Below are 25,922 nucleotides of genomic sequence, written 5' to 3' on the forward strand. Positions count from 1 at the left end.
AGTCTGCTCCAGCACTGAGCCCCAAATCAGCTGCTGGGCTGCAGAGTGAGGCCTTGGGGGTTGTGGATTCACCCTGCTCAGTTTGGGGCTGCTGGTGGCTGTTCACATCATCCCACTGCTGCCAGGGCACTGCCCAGAGCTTGTTCCTGTGGCTGTGCAGGCAGGGAGCCCTGGACATGCTCTGGGCCAGTACACATGTCACTCTGATGGTCAACAGGCTCCATCCCTGTCCCTGTGATGGTCAGCAGGCTCCATCCCTCCCTGTTCATGTTGTGAGAAACCCTTGCTGCTTATGAGAAAGGGTTATGAGAAATGGAGAGGCTGCTTGAGCAAGAGGCACTGGCACTCCAGGTGCCAGGAGGATCCTGGGGGACACAGCAGAGAGTTCCCAGGCACAGTTACTGCCAAGGCACTGCCAGAGCCTCAGGCTCCCCTGTGCCAGGTGCAGGGTATTCATCTCTTGTGGTTGGCCAGCAGGACTTGTTGCTCATTCCCTGCTTTATCCCTGTCCTCCTTCCCAGCCCTGCTGCACAATGGGATGCAGAAGAGCAGGGTCTGCTCCTGTCCTCACCCCCAGCATGTGTTGCCCTGCATCCCGTGCCTCTTCCAGCCCCTCTGGCTGTGTTTGTGTGGCCACGGCAGCTGCAAGGATAATAACTGTCCGGAAGCACGTTTCGCCTGGGGATTGTTTGCTTATTCCTGCTGGGCGTGTTTTAGTTTGTGTTTACAGCCAGCAAATTCCACCCACTGCCTGCTCACTTGCTATCACAAAATCCTCCTGTGCTGGCAGGCTCTGCTCCCTGCTCCATCCCATTTCCCTAAATCCCAGCCCTCTTCCCTGCTCTCAAGGCCAATTTAAGGGATTTCACATGTGCCACCTCAGCTCCTTCATGTCTCTCAGTGATTCCCAACTCCACTGCCGGGAATTTGGGTGCCCAGTTCCTTTGCAGTGTGTGTGCAGGGAGGTACTTCCCATCACAGGGAGTGGCTTTTCTCTGTTCTCTGTGCCAGAGGGCACTTTGGGACTCAGTCTTGGGCCACTGGTGGCTTTTTCGTGCCTCTTCCTCCACACCATCCTCCTGACTGTTTTGTCCCACATGTGAGGCAGCCTGTGGCCATTCCCTGTCCTCACATCCAAACCTCAGGCATCTCCAATTGCTTTCATGTGTGGATTACCTGTGAGGGAGGAACCCAGAAAGCAGAGGCTTTCCCCTGGGAGGCAGATCACCTCCTTTCCTGCTGGCTTTAAGCCTCAGCCAGTAGCAGGTCCCACCTCTGGGACCTGCCCTGGATAATTCTCCCTGGGTATCCCTGTGTATGATGTGTCCCTGGAGAGCCCTGGGCATCCCTGTGCAGGCTGTGTCCCTCTGGGCATCTCCCCTGTGCTTCTCTGTGCCAGATGTGTCCCTGGGAACCCCTCCTTCCCGTGCATCCCTGTGCAGAGCATGACCTTGGGCACTCTCCCTCTGCATCCCTGTGCAAGGTGTGTCCCTGGGCATCCATCCTCCCCGTGCTTCCCTGTACAGGATGTGTCCTCGAGCATCCCTGTCTGAGCTCCCAAGGGCTTCTCCATCTAAGGTGTGCCCTGGTGATCTCCGTGTCCATGCCCGGGTCCTTCCCATGCAAAGTGCCCCATGCCCATCCCTGGGCCCACTCCTATTCCCATCCTTGTTTTTCTACCCCGTCCCCATTCCCCATTCCCATTCCCATCCCTATTCCCATTCTCCCATTCCCGTCCCCATCCCTATTCCTATTCCCATTCCCCATTCTCCCATTCCCATTCCCATTCCCCATTCTCCCATTCCCATCCCCATTCTCCCATTCCCCATTCTCCCATTCCCTATTCCCCATCCCCATTCCCGTACCCGCCGCAGCGCCTTCTGCCGGCGGAGCTCACGGCACCGCCCCCCCCCCGCTGCCCCCCCCCGCCGCCCCCCATTGGTAGATGCCGCCCCTCCCCGCCCCACCGTTGGTAGGCGCCGCCGCGGTGGCTGCCGGGAGCTGTAGTCCCGGGCCGTGAGGACTCGCTGTCCCGGCGTGCCCCGCGCCGCCGCCGTGGGTGCGGGTCCCGGTGCCGGTGCCGCCGCCGCCGCTCTGCGCCCCCGGGCCGCCCGCCCTGTCCGCGGCCGCCATGGGCTCCCTGCTCAGCCGGCGCATCGCGGGCGTGGAGGACATCGACATCCAGGCCAACTCGGCCTACCGCTACCCGCCCAAGTCCGGTGAGGGCCGCGGGGACCGGGGAGGGGGACAGGCCGTGGCGGGCCCGGTGCCCCCCGGGCCGGGCGGGGAGGCTGGGGAAAGGGCTGCCTGTCACCGGTCTGGGCTGTCACCGACTCTGGCTCTGCCCGCGGCCCTGCCCGGCCGCGCTGGCGGACAGGCCGTGGGTGGATGGCTGTCAGTGGGCACAGCGGTGGCACCGGGCCGGCTCTGCCCGGGGGTCGGTGCCCTGCTCTGACCGTGTCCCCGTGCCCGGCATCCAGGCCTCATCGAGCTGTCCGCGCCGCCTGGCACCGTGACCGCCCGTCATCCCGGGGTGCTGAGGGTGCTCAGGGACCGCTCCCCACGGTGGAGGTGCGGCCTCAGCGAGCTGCTGGTCCCGGGCTAGTGCGGCGGCTCTGCCGGTAAAGGGCAGCGCGGCGGAGTTCGCTGGGACAGGGAGCAGAATGGGGTCTGGTTGAATACACGATGGCCAAATTTCCCTTTAACTCCTTAAAATGGCAGTGGCTGTCACCTCGGACCTGTTGGGCTGACGCAGCCTACTGGGCGTCTGTTTTGCACAGGGAATTGTTCTGAGGGCTTGGAGAGTTGGGTGCCACTTGTGTGCAGGTGGGATGAGCCCATGACTCACCTTTTCTTGGGCTGGCTTTTGAGATTAACCAGGTTTAACTTGTTTAAACAGTTTTACTTATTCTTCTCAGAAAACAAGTGGTCAGGGAAATTCAGGTACTCTTTTCCCCTGCAATATCCATTTGCTTACAATTTTTCTAGGTTTCGGTTCTGTCAGGGCTTTTCCAGGCAGGCTGAAGAATTTGCAGAGCAGCAGTTTGGGTCCCCTCACTCTGAAATACAAAGACTTGTCATTCAGAGATTCAAGTCCTGTGTGTGTCCATGACCTGCTGGCTGTGACATCCTCAGAGGGGACCAGGACCCTTGTTTAATTTGGAGGGGATGCAGGATCATCTCAAACAGATTCCTGTCATCATTACACCTTGTCTTGTTGCAGGTTGGCCCTCAGCAGGAATGGTGGCATGGAGGAGGTGGAAGGGGGAAACCTGCCTAGAAAAGTCCAACAGCTGTGTTGGCTCTTTTAGGAAATTTAACTGCTTTTTTAGGGGGTTTGGGAGCTGGGTTTTTGGGCAGCTGGGAAAGGCAAGTGTCACAGTTTGGCCGCAGCTGGATCTGTGTGTGACAGCATTTTAGATAAAGAGTGGATTAATTATAACCACCATATGCAATGGACATTAAACTTCTTTCACATCACCATCCTGTTGTTCCTGTGCTGCTGAACTGGAAGTTAATGATGTGTTGGGTTTGGGGCTTGGCAAGGTAACCCCATCCCACTCCTGAGGTTGGGTTTGTGTGTTACCAAGCTCCCTGGAAGGGGATCTGTGGACCATAATGCTCCCAAAGAGTGTTCCACATGTGATATCTCCCTTGTAGAACTGAACAGCCAATGCTTTCAAGCAGCTGGTTAAATAAAAATATTTGTATTTCCTACAAAGGCTCTGGGTGCAATTAAAGGCTTGTAAATTAATTCTCTGTGGCATTTTATTGTGCTCTTTCTGAAAGCTGGTGTTAAGCCAGAGCTTTCTCTTCACATACTTTGGGTTTATCTAACAAGGATCCTCTTGACTTTGGGGAGAGAGCAGAGCTGTTCAAGCTCTAGGCAGAAGAAGAGGTGGTGAACACCTCTGAGGTGGAGGTTCAAAGCCCAGAACAGTGAGGGCTGTTAGGATGGCAGCTCCCCTCCCTCCTTCAGTGTGTTAGAGGGACAGTGTCCTTTGAGGTCCTGCCATCTCCAGAGTGATTGTCTTGGAGATGGGAAGGTTGGGACCAAACCTGGCAGTGAGGGTGACTGGAAGTGAGTGGGTATGGTTTGGATTTCAGGAAGCAAGCTGCAAGTAGTACAAAATGTTCTTGGGCCAAATGTTTGCTAATTATTTCTAACTGGACCCTGCTGCTGTGGGCCCTGTGTGGGAGAAGCTGGTTTTCCATGGGCTGTGTTGGGTGTGTGTGCTGGTGAGTGAGCCTGACTCTCACTCCTGGCTCTGAGATTACCCCTGATGGTCTGGAACAAGTGGAGATGGAGCATTACCTGAGGTCACCCTTCCTGTGTGCAGCCCTGTCCTTCTCCTTTTCCATTCCATCCCTCCTTGTCTCTGGTTTCAGCAGATCTTGACTTAACTACAAATGTCTGCTCAGCTGCTGTCCATGGTGGGCATCAGTTGGGTTTGATGAGGGAGCAAATACCCCCTGCCAAGGACACACTGTGCAAGGAAACAAACCCTAAATCCAGGTAAATACCTAAATCCAGGTGTTCTGGCTGTGATTTCAGCCTGCCTGTGGAGAGGGACACGGTGGCTGAGCCTTGGTGAGTCCCAGCTGGTTGCAAAGGCAGGGGGGAATATTCACTTCTCCTTTATTGCCTTTTGATGTGGCTGTTGCTGGGTCAGTCACATGCCCTGGGGAGGATGCAGGAGGTTGCTGAGGAATCCACCTTGGTCTGCATGAGCCAGTCCTCAGTGAAGCAGGGTGTTTAACAGCTTTGTTGGAAATTGTGTGCAGTTTTGTAGTCAGAAATCCTCAGAAAATGCCCTGCTTCTTCCTCCAAGGCTCTGGGTGGGTATCACCTACATTTTTCCTCCTCCATCTGGGTGACTGAGGCTGCTGTAAGGTGATACCCAATTTCCTTGTCTGAACCCTCTTTGCTGGTACCTTTTAACCAAAATTTCTTGCTTTAGGCATTGTGCCTGCCTGACGGGTTGGGAGGAAGGCCTGGTTTGTACAGAAGAGTAAGTGCCTCTGTGAAACAGGCTAAAAATGGTTATTTTTTCCCCTTTTTAGAGTTGTGATCTCTGTGGTGTTTCAGTGCTTGGAGCAGTGGAAGGATGTGCCATGCCCCTGTTGCTTTGGGGCAGTGAGCAGTGCCCCAGTGCTCCCCACAGCTCTGCTCCTGTTCCATAAGCTCCTCTGCAGCACGGAGCACGTGCCCTTGGGATGGCTCTTCTCCTCTGGAGTAGGCTCTTGAAGAGGATTCCCTGGAGATTCCTGGGAGGAAGAAAAGGAAGTGGATTGCTCCTCTCTGAAGCTGAACTGCTTTGTTGTTTGGGATTGAGGCTTTAATCAAAGCAAGAGCAATTTTAAATAGGAGAAGAGTATCCAGAGTCACAGCCAGTCCATCTCTGTGCTGCTGGGTACCATGACAGTGTCACTGTCCCTGTGTGCTGGTTCAGGCTGTGCCTGGGACTATGCTGCCATGGTGGTGACTGTCTGGCTGAGTAATTAAACAGAACCCAATTTCTATCACTTCACTGTTAATTGCATTAATGGTGAGAAGCCTAAATGGGCACCTAAATGCTTTCTGTTAATGAACATTGTGACACAGCCATGCTGTGATGGGATTACAGCTGTGCTCAGCCTCCTGTAGGTTGTGTCCCTTCTCAGCTTGTCTCTTGTGCATCACATCCATGTGGTGCATGGATATGGGATTAGGGAGAGGTAATTATGACTGGACAATCTGGTGCTTAATGCTGGTGCAATTATGATAATAAACCCCCAGCACTATGCTGTACTAAATATAAAGTATTTTGCTGTCATTTGATGCCTTGAAGGAGCCTTGGGTTCCAGTTTGGTTTTTTGCATAGGACAAATGAATGAGTCAGACTTGGCTGTTCTGTCCCAGTGGTCCCAGTTTTTCCAGCCACTGTAAAGTTTTCCACCACAACAATTCCTCTTACAACCACTGCTTGGGCTTCATCTGCCTCACTTGGTCATGTTCTCTTTTATCTCATGCTGCTCTGTGCTTTGTGCTGATTTACTCTGGGGAAGTGAAGCCACAGTTTTTCTTTGTTATGGCATTTCTATCCTATTCCATCCTTTTTTATTTATGTGTGATTTTTTCCTGGTCAGCGTGTCACTGCATTTTCCTGGAGGGTTTCTGTTTGTAGCAGTTCTGTGGAGGATCAGTCCAAGGATTTTTTGCTTTTTCTTTTTCCTGCCAAAGAGAATGGCACTTAGCATCCTCCTTGTGCCCGTAGCTACAGAGCTGTGTGTAAAGCTGGCCTTGGAACACCTGCTTAAGGTGGTTTTATAGCCTGGGGGAACATATGGGAACAAGGTTCCAGAGCCATGATAGCCTGGCTAAAGTTCTAAAGCTGTCTTTGTACTGGATTTGGAAATGGAACCTAGGATTCCAATGCATAGAATATATATATATATGCACGCCTGCTAGAGCCACTAAAAATCCTAAATGTCACAGTGACTGCCAAAGAGGATGCCTCATATTTTCCATCTGGAATTTTCCTTTTCATTTCAGTCCCTGGTGTGGTATTTAAGAAATGTTTTCTTAAAATGTTCTGCCTTCAACTTGGGCAAACTCTGAGATGGTTGTGATCGTGGTTGAGAGGATTCATCCGTAACTTTGGTCTCACTTGAGAGCTCTGAACTTGGGTGTCATTGTAGCAAGAGCTTTCTGAAAGCTTGCAACAGAATATCTTTTTATAGCTGCTGAAAACCGTGTTGTAAATTTGTGGAGACAGTTTGCTGCCGTTCTGGTTTGTTTGTCTGTTGAGACCTCGTGTGTGTGGCAGTTTCTGTGTGTGCAGCAGCCTCAGGGTTGTTCTGTGTGTTCCCTCTGAGAACCTCAGAGTGGTTTTCCCTGTGCTCCTCGTGCCTGGCACTGCGTTTCTTGTTTGCTTATAAAGGAAGTGCCTCGGGGGGAAAACCTCTCCTTCACATTGCAGGAGGTGACTTAGCAGGAAGATGAAGAGAGTTCAGTCTGAATGTGGAACTGAAGCTGTGATTCCAGCTACTGTATTTGTGAGAAATCCCAACAATTGGGTAGAGATGTCAAAAGCAGTTCTTAGTGGAGCAGTGACAGTGTGGCAGGTGCCTTGAACGTGCTGGTTTTGTGTCTGGGTGTTGTTCCAGTTGAGCAAGAGAGACTTTTTCATCTCTGGAGACGCTTTCAAGCCATGTCCTGGGCTGATCCCACAGCGTGGGCAGAAGGAGAGGGGGGATTCTGTCCCTCTGCTCAGGTGAGACCCCACCTGCAGAGCTGCCTCCAGCACAGGAAGGATGTGGAGCTGCTGGAGAGAGTCCAGAGGAGGCACCAGGATGATCCCAGGGATGGAGCAGCTCTGCTGGGAGAGTTGGGATTGTTCAGCCTGGAAAAGAGAAGCTTTGGGGTGACCTCACTGTGGCCTTGCAGTATCTGGAGGGAGCTTAGAGAAAAGATGGGGCAAGGTTATCTACAAGGGCCTGGAGTGACAGGACAAGGGGGAATGGCTTCAAACTGGCAGAGAGTAGGGTTATATTGGATAATAGGAAGAAATCCTTCCCTGTGAGGGTGAAAAGGCCCTGACACGGGTCTGCCCAGAGAAGCTGTGGCTTTGTCATCCCTGGAAGGGGCCAAGGCCAGGCTGGACAGAGCTTGGAGCAGCCTAGTGTCATGGAAGGTGTCCAGGGCAGGGAGTTGGATCTGTGTGGTCTTTAAGGCAATTCTATGATTGTGTAATTGTGTCTCATCACTGGATAAGAGGGAGTTCTCTGATCCCAGATAACCAGCTGCTGTGCTACTGAGACATCCTGCACAAGCATTGTCTTCTCAGCTGATCGAATAAAATGTTCCAAAGCATAATCCTGCTTGACCCACATAAAATGTGGAATCTATTCCAGCCTTCAGTGTGGTTTTCTGAACCTCAGTGCATACACAAACCTGCATGGTGTATCTCTGATGGAGAGGCAGTGTCAGGCCGGCTGTGCTTGGACATTATATACAGATTAGGTTTTTAATTTTGTTGCTTCTGGGAGGAATGGGAAAAGATTCCCTGTCATTTGGGGCACCTACATTTGTGTCCAGGAAATGACTGGATGTGGCACTCAGTGCTCTGATCTGGTTCACAAGGTGATGATAGGTCAGAGGTTGGACTTGATGATCTTGGAGGGCTTTTCCAACCTAAATGATTCTGTAGGACAGATTCTAAGTAGCTGCTGGACCTGTGCTGAAGGTGATTGTTGGATCTGGAAAGAAGGATGTGTTTCAGTACTACAAACATCTGGGTGCTTGTTAGCTGAGCTCAGCAGTAGCTGAGCCCTCCCATCATCATTAAGGCACTGCCATCTGTGCAGAGTGAAAAGAGCCTTTCTTGAAGCATAAAGGGAGAAAGCCTTAATGGAAAAAACAGAGCCATTCATGAAAACCCTTCAATTTCTGAGTAAATCCTGCTTGCTCCTAACTAGAGGGACTGCAGATCCCTCCAGAATGCCTCCACAGCCATTCAGATGATTAGTTACTGCTTCTGGAATGACTCATTTGAACACAAATTTATGCTGTCTATGCATTGCACCCAGGGAAGCAAGTGTACATTTGGCTCAGTCCTCTCATCCCCCACTCTGAAACTTGAAGAGAAGTGGCTTGGATGGAGCCTTTTATTTCAGTTCTCTCCTGATACTTATTTCTCTGAAACTGTACCTCTGTGAAGTTCACATGGGAGAGTATTTTCCTGAAGTCTTTCTAGGAGGGAGCTACTTTGTGGTGCTCTCACACACCTGAATTAATTCTGTGCATTTTACACTCAATTCCATGCTCCAGAATCCCAGGGACCTTGCACATACTTTGTGTCCTGAATTTTTCACTGTAGTGCATCACCTTAAAGATGAATGAAACAAATTCATGGTGAAACTTTCAGAGCTGACTTTCACTTTAGTCAGTCCCTGACATCCATGTTTCTGCATTTAGAACTGTCAGCATTATTCATTAAATCAGATCAGGGTGTACAGTCTCCAGCACTCCCAGTAAAGGTTTGGAGTGGTTCTTGTGTGGGATATGGGAGTCAAAGAGGGGATGAAAGGTGACAGGAGACCTCTGGCTGTGCTGAACTTTGCAGTGGGAGAAGCCTCATCCTTCTCTGAGCAGGCCTGTGGTGTTTGTGGGACTGGACTTCACACTGGGAACTGGAGGAAACAGGAAGAATTGACCAGAACGGAGCAATATTGGAAAGAGCTGACTTTTCCTGCTTCCTGTTCCTTCTCTGGAAAACAAGTTGAAGTGGAATTATGTCCACTGTAATACTTATTCTAGGTTTTTGTTTCATTTGTTTGGTTTTTTTCCTTTCTTCTCCTACTGTTGGCACTGGTGGTGAGTACTACAGCAAAGGGGTGAATAAGCAAGTCTTTTCTGTGTCTTGTGGCTCTTTTATACTTGTGAATTTAAAACTGCACTGACTTTTCCAGGAAGCACTCATTTAGAGAGTTTTTTTCCCATTCTCTTGTGTTTTTTATTTCTAGGAAACTACTTTGCAAGTCACTTCTTTATGGGAGGTGAGAAGTTTGACACCCCTCACCCTGAGGGTTACCTTTTTGGTGAGAACATGGACTTAAACTTCCTTGGAAATAGACCAGTTCAGGCAAGTTCCTATGTTCTGTCTGTTTTACTCTTTTTTGTTTCCTGCCTATTTTGGAAAATCTTGGGTAGGGTTTGTAGAGGAGAGTGGCACAGACCTGAGAGGTCCTCACTGCTTGGGGAATGTCATTCCAGTCTGTTCAGATGCAAACTGAGTTTTCCTGAGAGGCTGAATTCACCTTGGAGGCTTATTTTCACTGAGGACAGAAGGAATTAGTGGTGGGGGAGGAGGAACAGGGACTGAGGAGCACAGAATTTGGGACTGATTCTGCCTGCCTGCCTGAACAAGTGTAAAACCTGCTGCAGAGAGGGCTGGGAAGCAGAGCCTGAACTTCCCAAGGCTCCTGGGCAGGTTTTGTGTTCAACACGTGCTGTTTGCTGTGTCTGAGTGACCTGACTGGGTGTGGGGCAGTGTTAAGACAGACCTTGACATTTTGTGGGGTTTATACCTAGATGGGCTGCTCAGAAAATCCCTCCTTCTCTTTTCCTAGCTGGAACATAAATGTAATTTTGGGCCCACAGATGTCTGTGAGAGTGTGAAAAGCAACTTGCTCAAGTGATTGGCTTGTTCTTGAAAAGGGAATAATGTTGTTTTGAGGGAAAGACAGGAATTTTATGCAAAGTGTTATGTTTTGGATTTCTCTTGCATCTCAGAACTGCTTAAAAGAACTAAAAGGTGACAGAGGAGGAGCCATTTGGAGATCTTTTCTGAGTGCTGGAGAGGAAAGGGAAGAGCTGCTTGCTTTGTTCACTATTTTCCTAGTTGTTTCTGCAGCTTCCAAACATGAAAATGAGAACTAGAAGTCATGATTCTAGTTTAATTAATTATTTAATTTAACTACCTGCATGTCTCATCAGAAAAGCTGTGACCATTAATTAATTAATTCATGTTTGTAATGCTTGGTGGCAGTTTGGGATCACCCTGGTTTTACAGAAGAGGGAAACTGAGGCAAGTTGGAGTTGGAACAGTTACAAGCACGTTCTGCTTTCTGAGTTTCTCCTCAGGCTGTGCCATTGGTCATTTTAGAGCCACACTCAGGTCACAGGATGGACAAGGAGGAATCTGGAAAGTCTTTGTTTAACCAGGAAATGCAGTTGGGAAACAGAATTAGGAGGAGGGAGTTGAGCTGGAGCTCTGTGGTTGTGTCAGTGCTGGGCAGGCCTGGGGGTGCTCACCACATCCCCTGGGCCACTCTGCACACAGGGCCCTCCCTGCAGGGGCTGAGCTGGCACCGTTCAATCACCTGCATGTCCCAGCCTGGGCTTCCTTGCTGACATCCCAGCTCTGGGTTTCATCATTTCTCCAGAGGGGAGTGGGTGAGAGCCCATTAACACCGTGGGACATTTGCCAAGTGGGTTTAAGAGAAGGAGGCTGTTGTGGAATATAGTTTGCCTATGTAAAGTTAAAGCCCTTTGGCAGCTCTGATTAATCTTCAAGGAAAAAGAAAAAAAAACCCACTCAAGCACTGAGCAGCAGCACTGTTTTCTGGACATGGGCCCAGTTCTTGCTTTGGAGTAAGGGAGGCTTTGCCTCATTTCTAAGGAAATGTGTTGGTGGTCCCTGGTGCCCAGCAGGCAGCTCTGCAGCTGCACAGGTTGTGATCATCACAATAAGCAGTTTCCTTTGCATTTCTCACTGGAGATCCTGTGCCCACTAAGGAGAATTACAGTCTGAAGCATTATTGTCCCTATTTAAAGGACAATCTGTGAGAGAAGATTTCTTGACTGTAGAATAGAATGAGGCCCCCTATCCCTGTCTCTTTTCTTTTCCAGAACATTTGCCCCATTGTTTCAGAATAAAAAGAGTTTCCCCCAGTAATCCAGGGTTTCAGCATGCTGATTAGCAGTCAGATCACTGCTTGCATGCTGCAATACACATGAAAGAGCTGCATTTCTTCTGCTCAAGCTGAAGGTGGATTCTTTAGTGGAAATAAAAGCTTGGGAGAGCAAGGCTTTCCTGACTGAGAATTCAGGGTTGAGAGAAAGGGCATTTTCATGAGGTCTTTCTTAAAGTGTGCATTTCCAGTATGAGCTGTTGCTGGGCCAGAGCAGGATTTTCACCCTGAAACACACTTGATTTATCAGTAAATAAAATTTGCTATTGCTGTTCCTTGTGGCTGCTGTACTGAATACCCTGAAAGCTACATGCTTCTTGATTTGGGTAAATTGGATGCTAGGTAACATGCTGCTACCCTTTATAGTGTAATAACAGAAGAATGATTTGCCTCTTTGTTGCAGTTTCCCTACATAACTCCAGCTCCACACGAGCCAGTGAAGACACTGAGGAGTTTGGTGAACATCCGCAAGGATTCTCTCCGCCTTGTCAGGTAGTGCCCTTACCTGAACCTTTCATTTTACTCATCCCAGGGATCTCTCAGCCACAGCCAAGCTGTACTGCTAAGCTTTTGGAGAATGGCTGACATCAAGATCCTTGTTGCTAGGTCCAGAGGTTTCTGTGTTCTCTTTTGAGCTTTCAAGTGGTTTATATGCTCCTTATCCAAACAATCTGTGTTTCCAAACAGGACCAGTGATGTGTCTGTTTCTGCAGGACAGACTGGAGTGGTAAACAAAGCCATGAAATCATTAGCACGAGCGGAAGGTATTAGTCAGGTCAATAAACTTTACAGACAGATTCCTTCCTGCATTCCTGTGCAAGGAGAAGCCAGAAGGGAGCTGATTCTGGTTCGAGTTATGGGCCTGGAAGGCTGATGGGTCTTGAGTGAAACTTCCTCAGTTTTCTCCTGCTGCCAGGATGAAGATTGGTCCCAGTGTTATGCATTTGTTGAGATGGCTTGTGTGCCATGCATGGGGGAAGGACAGCCATGGGGATGGTAGCTCTCACTGCTCCACACTGAGATCTGACCCAGCAGAGCTGCATTAAAGCACTGGCTCACACTCAGACCTGCAGCTGTCCCCTTTCCAACAGATGGCTGAGGTACAGGGCCCAGCATTCAGTGCTTTGTTTGGGTCTGAGCTCTGGGCAGATGTCCAGGCAGAGCCTTTCCCAACCATCCTGGCTGGAGTCACTCTGGATTCTGTGTCTGGGGCTGGAGCTCTGGCAGGGCTCCAGCTGCAGCTCCCAGCCAAGGTGGCTCTGAGAGCCTGGTGTAACATGAGCACTTGGAGTCATAACTAAAAATCCTCAGTTTGTTTTTATGTGAAAACAGATGTGGGTTTTTTTGTTTGTTTTGTTTTGTTTTAAATGAGCAAAACCTGTGGTTTCAAAGCTGATGGAGCTTCCAAATAAGTGACCATTGGTAAACTGCTCTGAAAGCTCTTTGGTTTTTCAGCATAAGGGTGAAGTACTTCTCTAGGAAAAAAGAGAAGGAACATAAGCCAAATGGGAAATGGCTTTTTCCCTGAGAGAGGCCTGGCTGTGAATGGAGCAGTTGGTGTGGTTTAGTACATATAGTTCTGTCATTCTGCTTTCTGTGCTCACACGTCCCATTTCCCAGAGCTGCAGCTCTGGACTATTTGGAATGCTATTTGGAATGTAGTGTCCATGCACGTTGTCAGTATCTAGGTTTTCATCCCTCTAATTCCTGCTACTAGCAGTTCTTTTTCTGCCTCATGAGCTCTCACAGGCTCTTGTGCTGCTGCTGTGTCAGTGCTGACGACAACACTGCCAACATGACTTTATTGAATTTTGCACTGATGTAGACCCAAAATGAGGTTTTAATTGACAGTCCCCAAGGGTACATTCTGTCTTGTGCTCTTCTGGCCCAGAGGCTTTGTCTTCCTCCCTCTGTGCACGTAAAGGACACTTTGTGCCCTCTCCAGCCTGGCTTATTCACAACCAGTGGCTGAGGTTTGCACGTTCTTTCCAGAGCTGATCAATTTACCACATCCTCCACCAAATACAGTGATACTGAGCCAAGTGTCCAGGTGTGAAGTTCTAAGTGGATATTCTGCTGGTAACATCCCCATAAGCTTTTTCATAGAATCCCAGACTGGTTTGGGTTGGAAGGGACCTTGTTCCACCCACTGTCCCATGGGCAGGGACACCTTCCACTGTCCCAGGCTGCTTCATGCCCTGTCCAACCTGGCCTTGGACATTTCAGGGATTCAGGAGCAGCCACAGCTGCTCTGGGCACCCTGTGCCAGGGCCTCACCACCCTCACAGGGAAGAATTTCTTCCCAATATCCCATCCAGCCCTGCCCTCTGGCAGTGAGAAGCCATTGCCCCTTGTCCTGTTAGTCCAGGCCCCTCTTGAAAGTCCCTCTCCAGCTCTCCTGGAGCCCCTTTAAGCACTGGAAGGGCTCTGAGTTCTCCCTGGAACCTTCTCTTCTCCAGACTGGACAATACCAACTGTCCAGCTTGTCCTCACAGGAGAGGTGCCATAGAGGAATACAGGGAAATGTTCCACTCTGGCCTTCCTGCTCAGCTCTGACCAGACAAAATTCTGAGCTTTGCCAGATCCTGAATTTTTTCAGGATAAACAATAAACCTGTGGATATTGGTGTTGAAGTTCTGAGTCTTCAATGTCACGTGTGAGTGTTTGATCTCTGGCAGGAGGAGACTGTGAACCTCAGAGCAGGGTAGCAGGAATTGTGCTGTAAACCACTAACAGAGAAAGCCTTTCTTCTATTTTTCTTGTGTCCCACATTTGGCCTTGGATTGGAAGCTTTGTTTTGGAGCTCCAGTACCTGTTGTGCTGGTATTGGCTGTTCCTTCTTCTCCTGAAAGCACTTCCAGCTGCAGGAGGAAGACCAGCTCAGGAGACAAGGGCTGTTGTTGCACCCTGGGGCAGCTTCTCTGCTTCAGCTTCTGGGCTTTGGACAGCATTGAAGGAATCAGCAGCTGTGGTGGTTTGGGAATGTGTCTGGAGCATCAGGAGTGTCATGGAGAATAGTCATGGAGTGTTTTGATAAGGGCCTGAGAGAGGTGGATGAGGGGGCTGAGGGGAGACAGGTGAGTTGCAGGGAGTGAGAGAAAGGAAATCCCTTCTCATCCCTCTGCAGCACAGGGGGCTGACCTTGGTCCTTGGATCTGTTCATCCTGTGCTGGAGGTGGTGAGGGGCTGGGACTGCCTGCTCTGCAGCCTGGATGGTGTTAAACTGGACAGATCTTTGCAGAAACCCCAAATAGGAGACAAACACCCCTGTGTCTGGTGATGCTGTCCCCTGTGGAAGTCAGTGCTGACAGAGGTGTCACTAATTCTCATTTATTGCCTGCTCAAACACTGGGTAAGTGCAGATCTCACAGCACTCAGTCAAGGGATACTTAACATTTATCCTGCATGTCTCCTGTGTTGGTCAGACTTTTGAATCTCCTCAAAGCATAAAATTTGGTTCAGCTCAACCTAGTTCTATAAAACTGTCATGGCTGCTGTTAATTATATTTTTATCTTTTAATTCTTTAACAGACAATAAAAAGCTCCAGCCTTTCCATTGTTTTATCCAGGAGTGATGTCAGACCAGGTGGCCTCAGCTCCCTTGGTCATCCTGCTTTGCCTTTTGCATCAAAATGTTGGATCAGCTGTTTGTTCTCAAAGGTGGTCAGTCTCTTTCCTCTGTACCTGTGATTGTGAAGGCTCTGATGCACCTCTGTGCATGACCCAAAGGCACACCCAGCAAAGTCACTGGTTCCCAAATCTGTGCATGCATCTGTGACCACCCCACGTGGACACTGTCTGTAGGATTTGGCTAAATGGGCACTGTAAAATTCAAGTGCAGGTGGAGACAGATGAGCTCTTGAAGCACCTGAACCACCTCCTTGTCTGCCACGACTCCTTCAAAGAAAGAGAAATGCAAAATGTGTGATTTTTGTCTTGTTACTTCCCTGATGTTACATCCCACCATTCCTGCACCTTAAGGTGGCACATGAGATGTCTCTGCCTCTCAAAGTATGCACCATGTTAGGCTTTGCTTGTTCCTCAGGCCAGCTACCATCTGTGCACTCTTTGCTCTGGGGCAGATCATAGAATCCCAGACTGGTTTGGGTTGGAGGGACCTCAAAGCCCATCACCTTCCACCCCTGCCATGGCAGGGACACCTTCCAGTGTCCCAGGCTGCTCCAAGCCCTGTCCAACCTGGCCTTGGACACTCCAGGGACCCAGGGGCAGCCACAGCTGCTCTGGGCACCCTGTGCCAGGGACTCAGCCTCCTCACTGGGAAGAATTTCTCCCTCATGTCTAATCTAACCCTGCCTTCTGTCAGTGTGAAGCCATTGCCCCTTGCCTTATCAATCCAGGCCCTTGTAAATAGTCTCTCTGCATCTTTCTGTACTGTTCAGGTACTGAAGGTTGTGAATGATTTTCTGTGCCTCCAGCAGCAGGGGTGTGACAGCAGGAGGGCACAGCCTTGCTGTGACTGTCACCTTTTAGGCACTTGCACCTTGCCCTCTGCTCCAGTGGTGCTGTTCCAGGCAGGCAAGGCTCAGCCTCTCCTCCCTGCATCCCTCACAAACCTTCCCTCCAGGCACTGCAGTGGCCCCTCAGTGGTTTCCCAGGGCAACAGATCTAGTCTAGCTTTAACCCCTTATCTCCTTGGAAGGATGGAAGCACATTCTGAGTGCTGGCAGGGAGCTGCAGGGTGAGGTTGGGAGCAGGAGGATGATCTGAGGTGCTTTTTGTGACTTCCCTGAGAAGACGAAGCAGGCAGTGGTTGTGCCAGGGATGTGTTTGTGTGTGAGCTGCCCCACACCCAGGTGTCCCCATTGTTACTTGGTGCTGTCACAGGTATCCCAGTCTGTGCTGGGCATCTCTGTTTAGTACCTACCTGTGCATGAGGTGAGGCTGAAGGAGCCTGTGCCTGCCAGAGGTGCTGGTTCTCCCACCCTGCTGCTTCTGGCAGAAGTGCCAGGTCTGTCATAGCCTGGATCCTTCACTGAACCTCAGATCCACAGAGTGCAGCACAGCCAGAGGTGACTTGTGCTCCTTCTCTCTTGGACACACACAACACTTGTGAGTGGATTGTTGCTGTCTGTGTTCTTGGGTCAGTCCAGCACAAAATGTTGATGGTTCCTGTGTTCTCTAGGTAAATCTGCCCTTCTGCCCAGTATTTCTTCTTTACAGCCTCCAATGCCATGATTTTCATTTTCAGTGCAACTAGTTTGTGTGAAAATACCCTTTTGCTCTGTACTGTGTATTGTATCCAGGTTTCTGCAGATGTTAACACTCCAGTTCTTGGGATTTGTTTTTTTTTTATACTGGCATGTTGGGTGTTTTTAGCTTGATTTGCTGCCCTGACCTAGGTGAACCTCTGGCAAAAGCCTCTCCAAGCCCTTCAGACAGGAATGTGGGTGTGTGCCATTAGTTAGGGGTTACATTAGTACAAGTACATGTGTTGTTGGGTATTTGATTTTACTGCTCTTAAATTTTATTTTGCACCTTCTGTATCAAATTACTGAAACTGAACATTTCATTCTTGTTCGGTGTGCTGTTAAATAAAATTCAAGAACCCTCTTAATTAGGCAGCAGTTGTTATATGTCAGTGAACTTGGTAAATAAGGATTGACAGTTTTAGATTGAATTGTAGAGCTATGTCTGACCCATTTCTGGGTATTTTTGACAGTACAGTGTATTCATCAAGGCTGTTTAGCGAGGGGAGAGGCTGATACTGTGAAGATAAAGAGGATGCCAAGCTTTTCCTGAATAGTTCAGCTGCTTGGCTGTGACCCAGCCATCATAGCAATTAAGGTATTACTGATGAACAAGTGAGGCTGGAGCTGGGTGACAAGTCAGTGCTGTTACACCTCTCCAAGGCAGCCTTGCTGCCCTCACCATTCCCACACAGTGCCTGAGCTCACAGTGGTACCTGTGGTCATGGGATTTGAATTTATGGAGAATCTGCTGCTGCCCTGCCAGTGAATCACATCCATTTCTCTGTCACTTTGCTCTTTGAGGCAGGGCGGGCTTGGACAGCTCAGGAGAGGAGGACACTGAGGGCAGAGCTCAGGGGGGGCTGCAGCTCCTCCCCAGGGCAGCTCTGATCTCTGGGACAGGGACAGGGAATGGCTGGAGCTGGGCCAGGGCAGGTCAGGCTGGATTTTGGGAAAGGTTCATCCCCAGAGGGTGCTGGCACTGCCCAGGCTCCCCAGGGAATGGGCACAGCCCCGAGGCTGCCAGAGCTCCAGGAGAGCTTGGACAATGCCTAGGCACAGGGTGGGAGTGTTGGGGGGTCTGTGCAGGGCCAGGGGTGGGACTGAGTGATCCCTGGGGGTCCCTCCCCACTCAGGAAATTCCATCATTCTGTAATTTTCTTGTGGTGTGTTGTGTTGGCTGCTTGTTCCAAGATCTGCTGGTTTCTCTGGCCACTCCTGGCACTCTCTAAGTCCCCCTGGCCCATGGCCACAGCTGACTGCCCCAGAGCTGGCCTCAGACCTCTTCTTCAATGGATTTGTGCTTTTTCCTGCAGAAGGGGAAAGGAGTAACCCTGGCAGTGGTGATCACACAGTGGGATCCAGCTATGCAGGAGCCTGTAGCCAAATTAGGCTTTTACATTAATTGAAATAACTTCTAAGCTCATTCTATTGGTTATCATGTGTCTGTTTGCAGCTGGATGTGTTAATTTTTGTTCATACAATGAATGCATATGAGCTCCCTCACAGCACCAGAGTTTTAGTTGATCATTTGTACATTTAAAAGTGTTTGAAGTTCTTATATCTGGATGTTTTCTGAGCTAAATGTCACCTTCTGTGTGATACTGGAGGTACCTTTTGTTGAGCTTCAGGAGTTCTTTGTGTTACAGAAACCTTGGGTTTTTTGCCTGTCTCTCACCATTTCATTGCAGAGTTAAAAGAATTACACTTCAGATTTCTCAAGTCCATGCAGGATTTCTTTAGCCCAAATACTAAGCCTAATGTGAAGATTTAAAAGATTTAAAAGGAAGGAGAATGTTTCTTCTCCTCGGCATTTGAGACAAGAAAGGGAGGTCCTGAATGTCATCCTCTGTCCTGGCACTGTAGGGCTGGCTGAGATCCCTCACCACCAGCATTAGTTCACTTCAATAACTTCAGTCACATCTTGGAAGCACCTTCCTCAGGGGAAAGAATGGAAATCTGGGAAGCCCAAGGTGGAAGCCCAGGCTGCTTTGCCTGCCTGGAGCACCAAGGCTGGAGTACTCTTGTCTCTATTTCCAGAGTGATCTTGTTGATATCTCATAAGATGTGTTCTAATCCTGTGGCATTGCCTTTCAGGTACAAAGATGATGTTGACAGCCCTACTGAGGAGAATGGGAAGCAGAAGGTGCTGTACAGCCTGGAGTTCACCTTTGATGCAGATGCCCGTGTTGCCATCACAATCTACTGCCAGGCTACAGAGGAGTTTGTTGGTGGCATGGCCGTGTAAGTCCTGGGCTGGTGGGCACAGGAGGGGCACAGGAGCTGGGATGATGAGCTCTCAAACATCTCATTAATCACCCCTGAGGCAGGGCTGCCACACATGGTAGAGTGGGAAATTTCGTTTTTTTTTTTCCTGATGACTTTGAATATTACTTTCAATTCCTTCACATAGCCAATATCTTCTCTTGTTTCCTTTTTAGTTTAGGTATAGGGAAACCATTCTGTCTGCAACAAAGGAGAGGAACTCACAGCTGTATGTTTTGTCAGGGAAGTGTTCTGTGAAATTAAAAAACCAACCACCCTTCCCTTCAAATACTGCCTATTTTTTTCCCCCAGATCACCCAACTGACTGCCTTTCTGTGTTCCCTGTGACAGGAGCATCTGGGCCACCAAAGTAAAGTTCAGTCTGACATTTACAGAGTGAGTCTGTGGCATTGAGGCCCACCCAAAGCCCATTTTGGGATAAATGCCCAGCTCAGCACTGGCTGTTGGGAGATGGGAGAGGATTTACTTCCTGCAGCCCTGTCTGTGTGTGTTTCCTGCCATGTACACATTAGTCTGTGGTTAGCTGTGGAAAGAATGACCAAAATGACATCTGTGGGAACCTTCTCATATCCTGATAGTACATCCCTCCAGAATTGAAAACCTTTTTATCTAAATCAGCACATTTAAACCATTCCAGTCAACACTGTATCCCACAAGACTATGACAATTTCCTCTCTATGTTCAGACAAAGGTGGCTGGAATGTGCTCTGCTGATGTGAGCTGGGTACACGTGAGCTGCTGCTATGGTATGGTGCACTTCCAATGCCATGGGACAAAGAATTCCTTCTGCTCCAGGGGTAAAGGAAGATTAAGGCTGCAGAAGCTCTTGGCTTCCTCTAGCAGAGGCTTTTGGCTGACCAGAGGCTCCTGGACATAGTGCTGATGGCTTCTGCAGTGATGCTCTGGAGCTGGGGCTGAACTTTGCCTTGGTTGAAGGGACCTGCAGAGGCTTCAGCAGGGAGAAATATCTATGGCAAACCATAATAGGGCTTATTTGTTTTATGCAAAGCATAAACATCCCACTAATGATCAATGAATAGTGCATTTTTAGGAATGAGAGTGGCTCAATTCTCCAATCCAGATATGCATTCCTTCAAACTGGAGGATATCCTGATCCAGAATTTTTGTTCAGGCCCCTTTCCCTTCTTCTGTTGAATCCTATGGCTGCCTTTATTTTGGGGAGGTAATAAATGAGCTCCTTTTTAAAGTGCTTGAAAATTATCTCTCAACAAACTGAATACACTTTCTGTTTAGATCCAGCTTTTCCAGAGCAGAGCTGAATGCAGCTTTAGAAATCCTGATGAAGTTTCCATGTTCTGTCTCTTAGGTCCTTAGGTTTCCTGTGAATTTAGTGCTAGTGAAGGTGTTGGAATGGCAGCCTTGGAGATTGAAGTCCTCTTTCCCTACCACAGGTACAACGTGGAGAGGTGGCCAGTGTCCCTGGTGCTGCCCTGCAGTGTTCCTTGGGTTTTGACCTCAGAAGGAAACCATCCATGGGCTGATGGGGAGAGCTAAGGGCCTCTATGGCCAGGGTGGATGTATTTACATTGTTAGACTTAAGCCATGGCATAAATCTGTAAGGCTTGGTTTAAATAATTGATTTTAATCTTGTTTTCCCTGTTGGTTTACCCTGAAGGAGAATTTCATTGTCACTGCTCAGTAGCAATGAAACATCTGCATCTACAGCACAGGGAGCTTCATATCAAACCTTTTGCTATATTTTTATTCCACAGTCTGTAAAGAATATCCATATAATTTAAAATCTATTTTTCAGACTCCCACTTTTACATTTTATGCCAAAATGGCAATAAAAAGAAATATTTTAATTTTTTTTCAGCCCATGTCTTGAACCAGGCTGTGTTGGGCTGGAATTGTACCTGAGTGACCCAAGAGCAGCAGTGTTTGTTCTTGCTGGTTAAACTGCTCATGTTGGACTCTTAAGAGACTCTCTTGTCAAATTGTGCCTTGAAGAATAATTGCTTAATACAATTGTTTTAGTTACCAAATATAACCAACTGTTTCTGCACAGAGAGTGTTTTCAGTCCTCTGTAACTTACAGTTGCTCTCCTCTTGGGTGGTTGGTTGGAGGAAGAAAACACAGGTTTTGGTTCACTTAAAACCACTTTTTTCTGAAATTTAGTGCCATTCACTGAGCCAGTGACTGTCACCAGTGCTGTTATCTGTCCTTTAAAACTTGTGCAGCAAACATGAGCTACCCAATGGCTTTTAAATTAATTTTGAACAATTCCTAGGTAGAGTTTCTGAACATGAACAGAGCTGTTGACTTCAAATATTTTTTAAAAAATATGAGTTATTTTAATCCACCCTGTCCATGGTTCAGTGAGAGAGGGATCTCTGTTAGATGGCAGAATTGAAGCCTGTGTTCCTGAACCCTCTGCATGAAACCAGGATCAGCAGTGATTTCCCCACTAATGAAAAATTGGCCAGTGGTTCTGTGCTGTCCTGCTGGGGTGGCAGCAGTCCCTGGTGCACTAAACCTTCTAAAAGGTCAAAGCGCCCACATTCAGCTCTTTCTTCCACTTGTGACCTTTCATTTAATAAATCATACTTCCATTCTCCAAAATACAGGAATGAGGAACTGCCTGTGCCTGCTCTGGGCTGCTTGAACAATAAATGTTATGTAAATGTGGGTGCAGGGGCTGCACCAGAAGCCAGGGAACTTTTTGGAAGTCATGATCCTGATTTCGTGCAGATGTGTAGGGGGGAAGTCAGATACAAATATAGACTTTATAAGCTGCTTTAATTCAACCCAGGCTATTTTTCCATGTGGAAGTGGCTCCTGAAGCACGTCTTGGGGCCAGTGCAGCTGCCCAAGTAGGCATCTCTGCTTCTCTGGATTTGCTGGCTGCTAGTAAAAACCTTTTGAAGCTCTGATTTCAGCTTTGCAAAGCAGTTCTGTAAGGGCAATGCTGCAATTACTTTGATTTATTCTTTTCAAAATCTTGTGGAAAAAAAAAATCTGGGCTGCATTCTTAGAGCTCTGAGTGGAGCAGTGCATTTCAGTGCACTAACAGGAATGCAGCTTTCCCTGCCTGGGCTGGTGGATTTTCCTTTTCCTCAATCTCTTTTGGTGCTAACAGCTGCATTCATGGAACAAGCATGTGCAAAAGCTGTCCTGTGTATAAATTCAACACTTCTTCTATTGCACTTGATTGGGATGAAGATGCTCTTTAAAACAAAACACCTTTTTTTTTTTTCCACTCTCCTAAATCAATGCTGAATCTTAAAATGGGAGAAACTTTCTGGCCCCCTGTGAAAAGCAGGAATTTTCTCCCAGCTCTCAGCCTGCAGCATGGCTCCTTAGAAGTGCTAAACAAGTTATTCCTGCTTCCCTGCTGGAACAGCCACTGATCCTGATAGTATCAGCACTCCTGCAAAACTCCTGCCAGCAACGTGGTTGTGGTCATGCACTTTGGGGTGAGAGCAGGGAGGGGAGGGGAGGGAAGGGAAGGGAAGGGAAGGTGGCTCTCCCTGAGCAGTGGCTTTGCTTGTTGTGGAGCCTCTGCTCACCTTAGAGCCACAGCACTGTGTCTTGGGCCTGGCTTTGGGATTAGCTGGTTTCCATGACCAAGGGGAGCCTTTCTGCAAGCCAAGGAGCTTCCTCCTAGAGTTATTTGGGCTCCATTTAAAAGCTGGTGGCTTTGTCAGTCCTGTCCTGACCTGTCTCAAAGTAAGTTCAGCAGACTTTCCCAGGTAATTGTGCTGGGAGATACACTCAGCTGCAGTATTTCCTAGCCATGGGAACACATAGCTGCCAACAGCTGCCTGCCTCTTGTCCTGAACTGCTGAACTCACAGGGAGCTGTGTCATCACTTTTGTGGGACCAGAGATGACCAGCAAGGTCTGGTGAAGGTGATTGTGTTGGTGATTTAAAGGTGTGTTCACCTCTGCAGCCCCATGCACAGGGGAAGGTACCTTGCACTTTCTGGTGCTAGTGCAGATATGTGTAGAAGCCTTTTGGATGAAACAGAAATTAGTTTGAATCTGGAGAGGACTGCTTCTCTCACCTTTGAAATGCCTTTTGCTTGGTTACTTTGTGGTGAGATCAGTTCTCAGAGGATGAGCTAGTGCATCACCCCAAGGGTAACAGATCTACCAGTGTCCAAGTCTCTTTAGTGGCAAGGAATTAGCACTGACCTGCCTCTGAACAGCTCAAGACCCCCCCTCAGTATCTTCAATTTTATTTCTTTTTCTGGCTGTGTCAATTTTCTCTAGTTTTGGAAATCAGGAGAAACATGGAGATGTGTGAGCTGTGCCTCAGCTGCTCACTAGTGTTTGCCCATAATGTAATTTTCCTCCAGATAAAGGAGAGGGTACTCTGCATTGCATTTCCATGGTGGGGCTGGCAGCAGCTCACAGAGAATAGTTAAAAGACTCCCAGTTGTAGCCTGCCTCCTCCTGCAGTAACTGCTTCATGTGTTTGTACCTTAGATACCCTGGTTTGGGAGACAAGTGTGTTTTTGGAGCAGGCTGCAGGGATATTTGTATTCTCTTTTTATGAGTGCATCCCTGCCTTGTGTGGCAGAATCCTGGATGTGCACACCATTAGCCTTCTCCTGGGAGGGCCCCTGGGACTGTTCCAGCTGTAGGTGTCCTGCTGACTAGCAGGAAGGATTGTGCAGTTCAAACATGACAGCAGCAGTTCTTTCCTCAGGGGAAGAAGTCAAACCAAGCCTGGAGCTGGAAGCACTTAAAAGAGCCAGTTCTGAAAGCATGAGCAATCCAGGCAGATCAGGAGCTCATGATAAATATGACGTGAGAGCTTGGAGCCTTGCAGCCCATTCTTATGAAAAAGATCTTCCTTTTTGGACACAAAAGATTCTCTCCCATATCCCAGTGCTGTTCCCAAGTTCTATTTTCTCAGTATAAAGAGAAAACAGAATGAAAATAGGTCAGTCTAGCTCTGCAATCCTTGCCCTTTCTGGGGCTGTGCTGTTTGTGTTGCTGATGTGCAAATGGATTTATTAAAAAAATAAACCCCATTTCCTTGTTTGTTTTGCAATGCCCACTACAGTCATCCCAAACCTCCTCCCACAGTTTCCTGAGCTGATGGGAGACATGACCCTGCAATGATTCCCTGCTCTGCCTGGTGTGAAAGTTGGAAGAGTTGGGTCCCAAAATGAAATCCAAATCAGCACACGGCTGTTTTCATTCAAGCCTGCGTAGGAGACAGAGGCACTCAGCTATCCCTTTGGTTATTTAATAGCCTCTGTCTGCTCAGGGCCTTTGAAAGGTGCTCTTGCTGCTTTTGGCTGTGGTGATTAATATGAATTCTTTGTGCAGAGGTTTCTTCTGTGTGAAGAAATCAGAGGCAGTGCTGGGTTTTGCTAGGAACAAGCCTTTGTGGCTTTGATCCAGGCACACACCAGGCCCCAAGGGAACACTGGAGTGTGCAGAGTTCACAGGCTGGAGAGCCAAATTCTATAGATTGCAACAAGCAGACAAACCCTCTGTCTTTCTTAAGAGTTGTAGCCTTTGTGGCTCTGTTTGTAGCTGTTGTGTGAGTTCTGAAGCCTGGCTGGAGCTGGGAGGGTGGTGCTCCCAGCAGCTGCAGACAGAGCTCTGCAGGGGCTGGGGGGGAATGTGGGCACTGGGGTTTCAGCTGCGTGGGGAGGGGGTTGTCTTTGCCTGGCTTGGAGTGGAAACAGTCCTGGAGGAAGTAGGAGGGAAGGAGAAGACTCTCAGAGATTGCAATGCCCTAGCACCTGGTTAACCTCCAGACTCCTTGTGGGAGCCTCTGTGGGGTGGATCTTGTCTAACTCTTACTGAGACCCAGGGCTATGGCCTTCCTGTAGTTTGATAGTGTTTCTATTATCAGTAAAAGTCACTTAGAGTGGAAACATTTGTTCAGCTTCCCTCTTCCCCAAAAGCTGACCTGTGGGATCCTCCTCAAAATGAAGGGGAAATGAGCAGGTGGGAGAGAGGAGCAGAGGATGCTTGTTCAACATCACCTCCTGTCCCCTCTGAACACCAGCAGAGCTTGACTGACTCCTTCCTCATCACCTGTAAGAGGACATGGAGCCTGCCAGGCAGTCACAGCCTGTGGCAGTGATAGAATTGTTTCCTGAGTACCCTCTGGATTGTTTCCTGAGTAGCCTCTGGAGCTCCCCTGGTCCTTGGTTCACTACAGATTGCCATGAAACATGTTTAGCTGCTGCTAAAGAAAGAGAACTCTTGTCTACAGGCTCTTCAAAGCACAGATTCCCTCAGCCATTTCTAGTCAAAAGTGTTACCTAAGGGCAACATTGCTCCATGCATCCTGCTTTTCCTGAGGAATGGGGTCTGGGCAGTGTTCTGGGTAAGTCAGGCAGCCTGGCAAGGATCCCTGTGTGGCTTTCTCAGGCAGGGGTCCCAGTGGGAGCAGGAACAGGAGCTGCCCTTTGCCTGCCCAGGACAGCCCCAGTGCCAGGCACAGCTGAGTGGGAGCACAGCAGTGGAGAGATCTGCAGGAGCTGGGACTGGTGCCCTGCTGAGAACTTCCCCAGGCACAGGCCAGGGATGAGGGAAGGAGCAAACACCCCAGTGAGCATGTAGCAACAGAAGTTTAATTCTGCTTAGCCAAACTCTAGCATGGCACTTCTGTCTAGGGAGCTGCTTAGGGTCTGCAGGTGCCACAGACTGAGTTTCTCTGTGCAGGCAGTGGGTGCTTCTCTGCTGACAGAGGAAAAGTGAGACTGGGAAATAATTTTAGTTTGTTCCAGTTCTCTCAGAAGTCACTGGGATATGGTTACAGCCCTCTCATCTGCTGGTTCTCTGCTGGCTTTGGAGGGTGTGACATGAGGGAAGAAGGAGTCAGTACAGAGTGTAGTTTGCTTTTTGTGAGTAAAGGTGTTTCACAGAGCTCACAGGAGGAGATGGGCTGCATGAACCCTGAGGACAGAGCTGGGGGCTGCTGCTGCAGCCAGCAGTGCGGTGCCTCAGGCTGCTTGTGGTTCTCGTGCTGTCAGGGGT

General features: G+C 48.9%; 1 protein-coding gene across 4 annotated transcripts in view; it reads left to right on the forward strand.

Moving 5' to 3' along the window:
• The first annotated feature begins 2,048 nt into the window (after positions 1 to 2,048).
• The window catches only part of MGRN1 (mahogunin ring finger 1), a 50,825-nt gene continuing 26,951 nt past the window's right edge, over positions 2,049 to 25,922 (forward strand). For all 4 annotated transcript variants that reach the window (XM_066560764.1, XM_066560761.1, XM_066560762.1 and 1 more), the window contains exons 1-4: positions 2,049 to 2,219; positions 9,508 to 9,626; positions 11,861 to 11,949; positions 18,762 to 18,908. In XM_066560764.1, coding sequence (XP_066416861.1) covers positions 2,132 to 2,219; positions 9,508 to 9,626; positions 11,861 to 11,949; positions 18,762 to 18,908 — 443 coding nt within the window. In that variant the 5' untranslated portion in view covers positions 2,049 to 2,131. The remainder of the gene's footprint in view (positions 2,220 to 9,507; positions 9,627 to 11,860; positions 11,950 to 18,761; positions 18,909 to 25,922) is intronic.

This window comes from Molothrus aeneus, chromosome 16 (assembly GCF_037042795.1).
Source record: "Molothrus aeneus isolate 106 chromosome 16, BPBGC_Maene_1.0, whole genome shotgun sequence".
Classification (NCBI taxonomy): Eukaryota; Metazoa; Chordata; class Aves; order Passeriformes; family Icteridae; genus Molothrus; species Molothrus aeneus.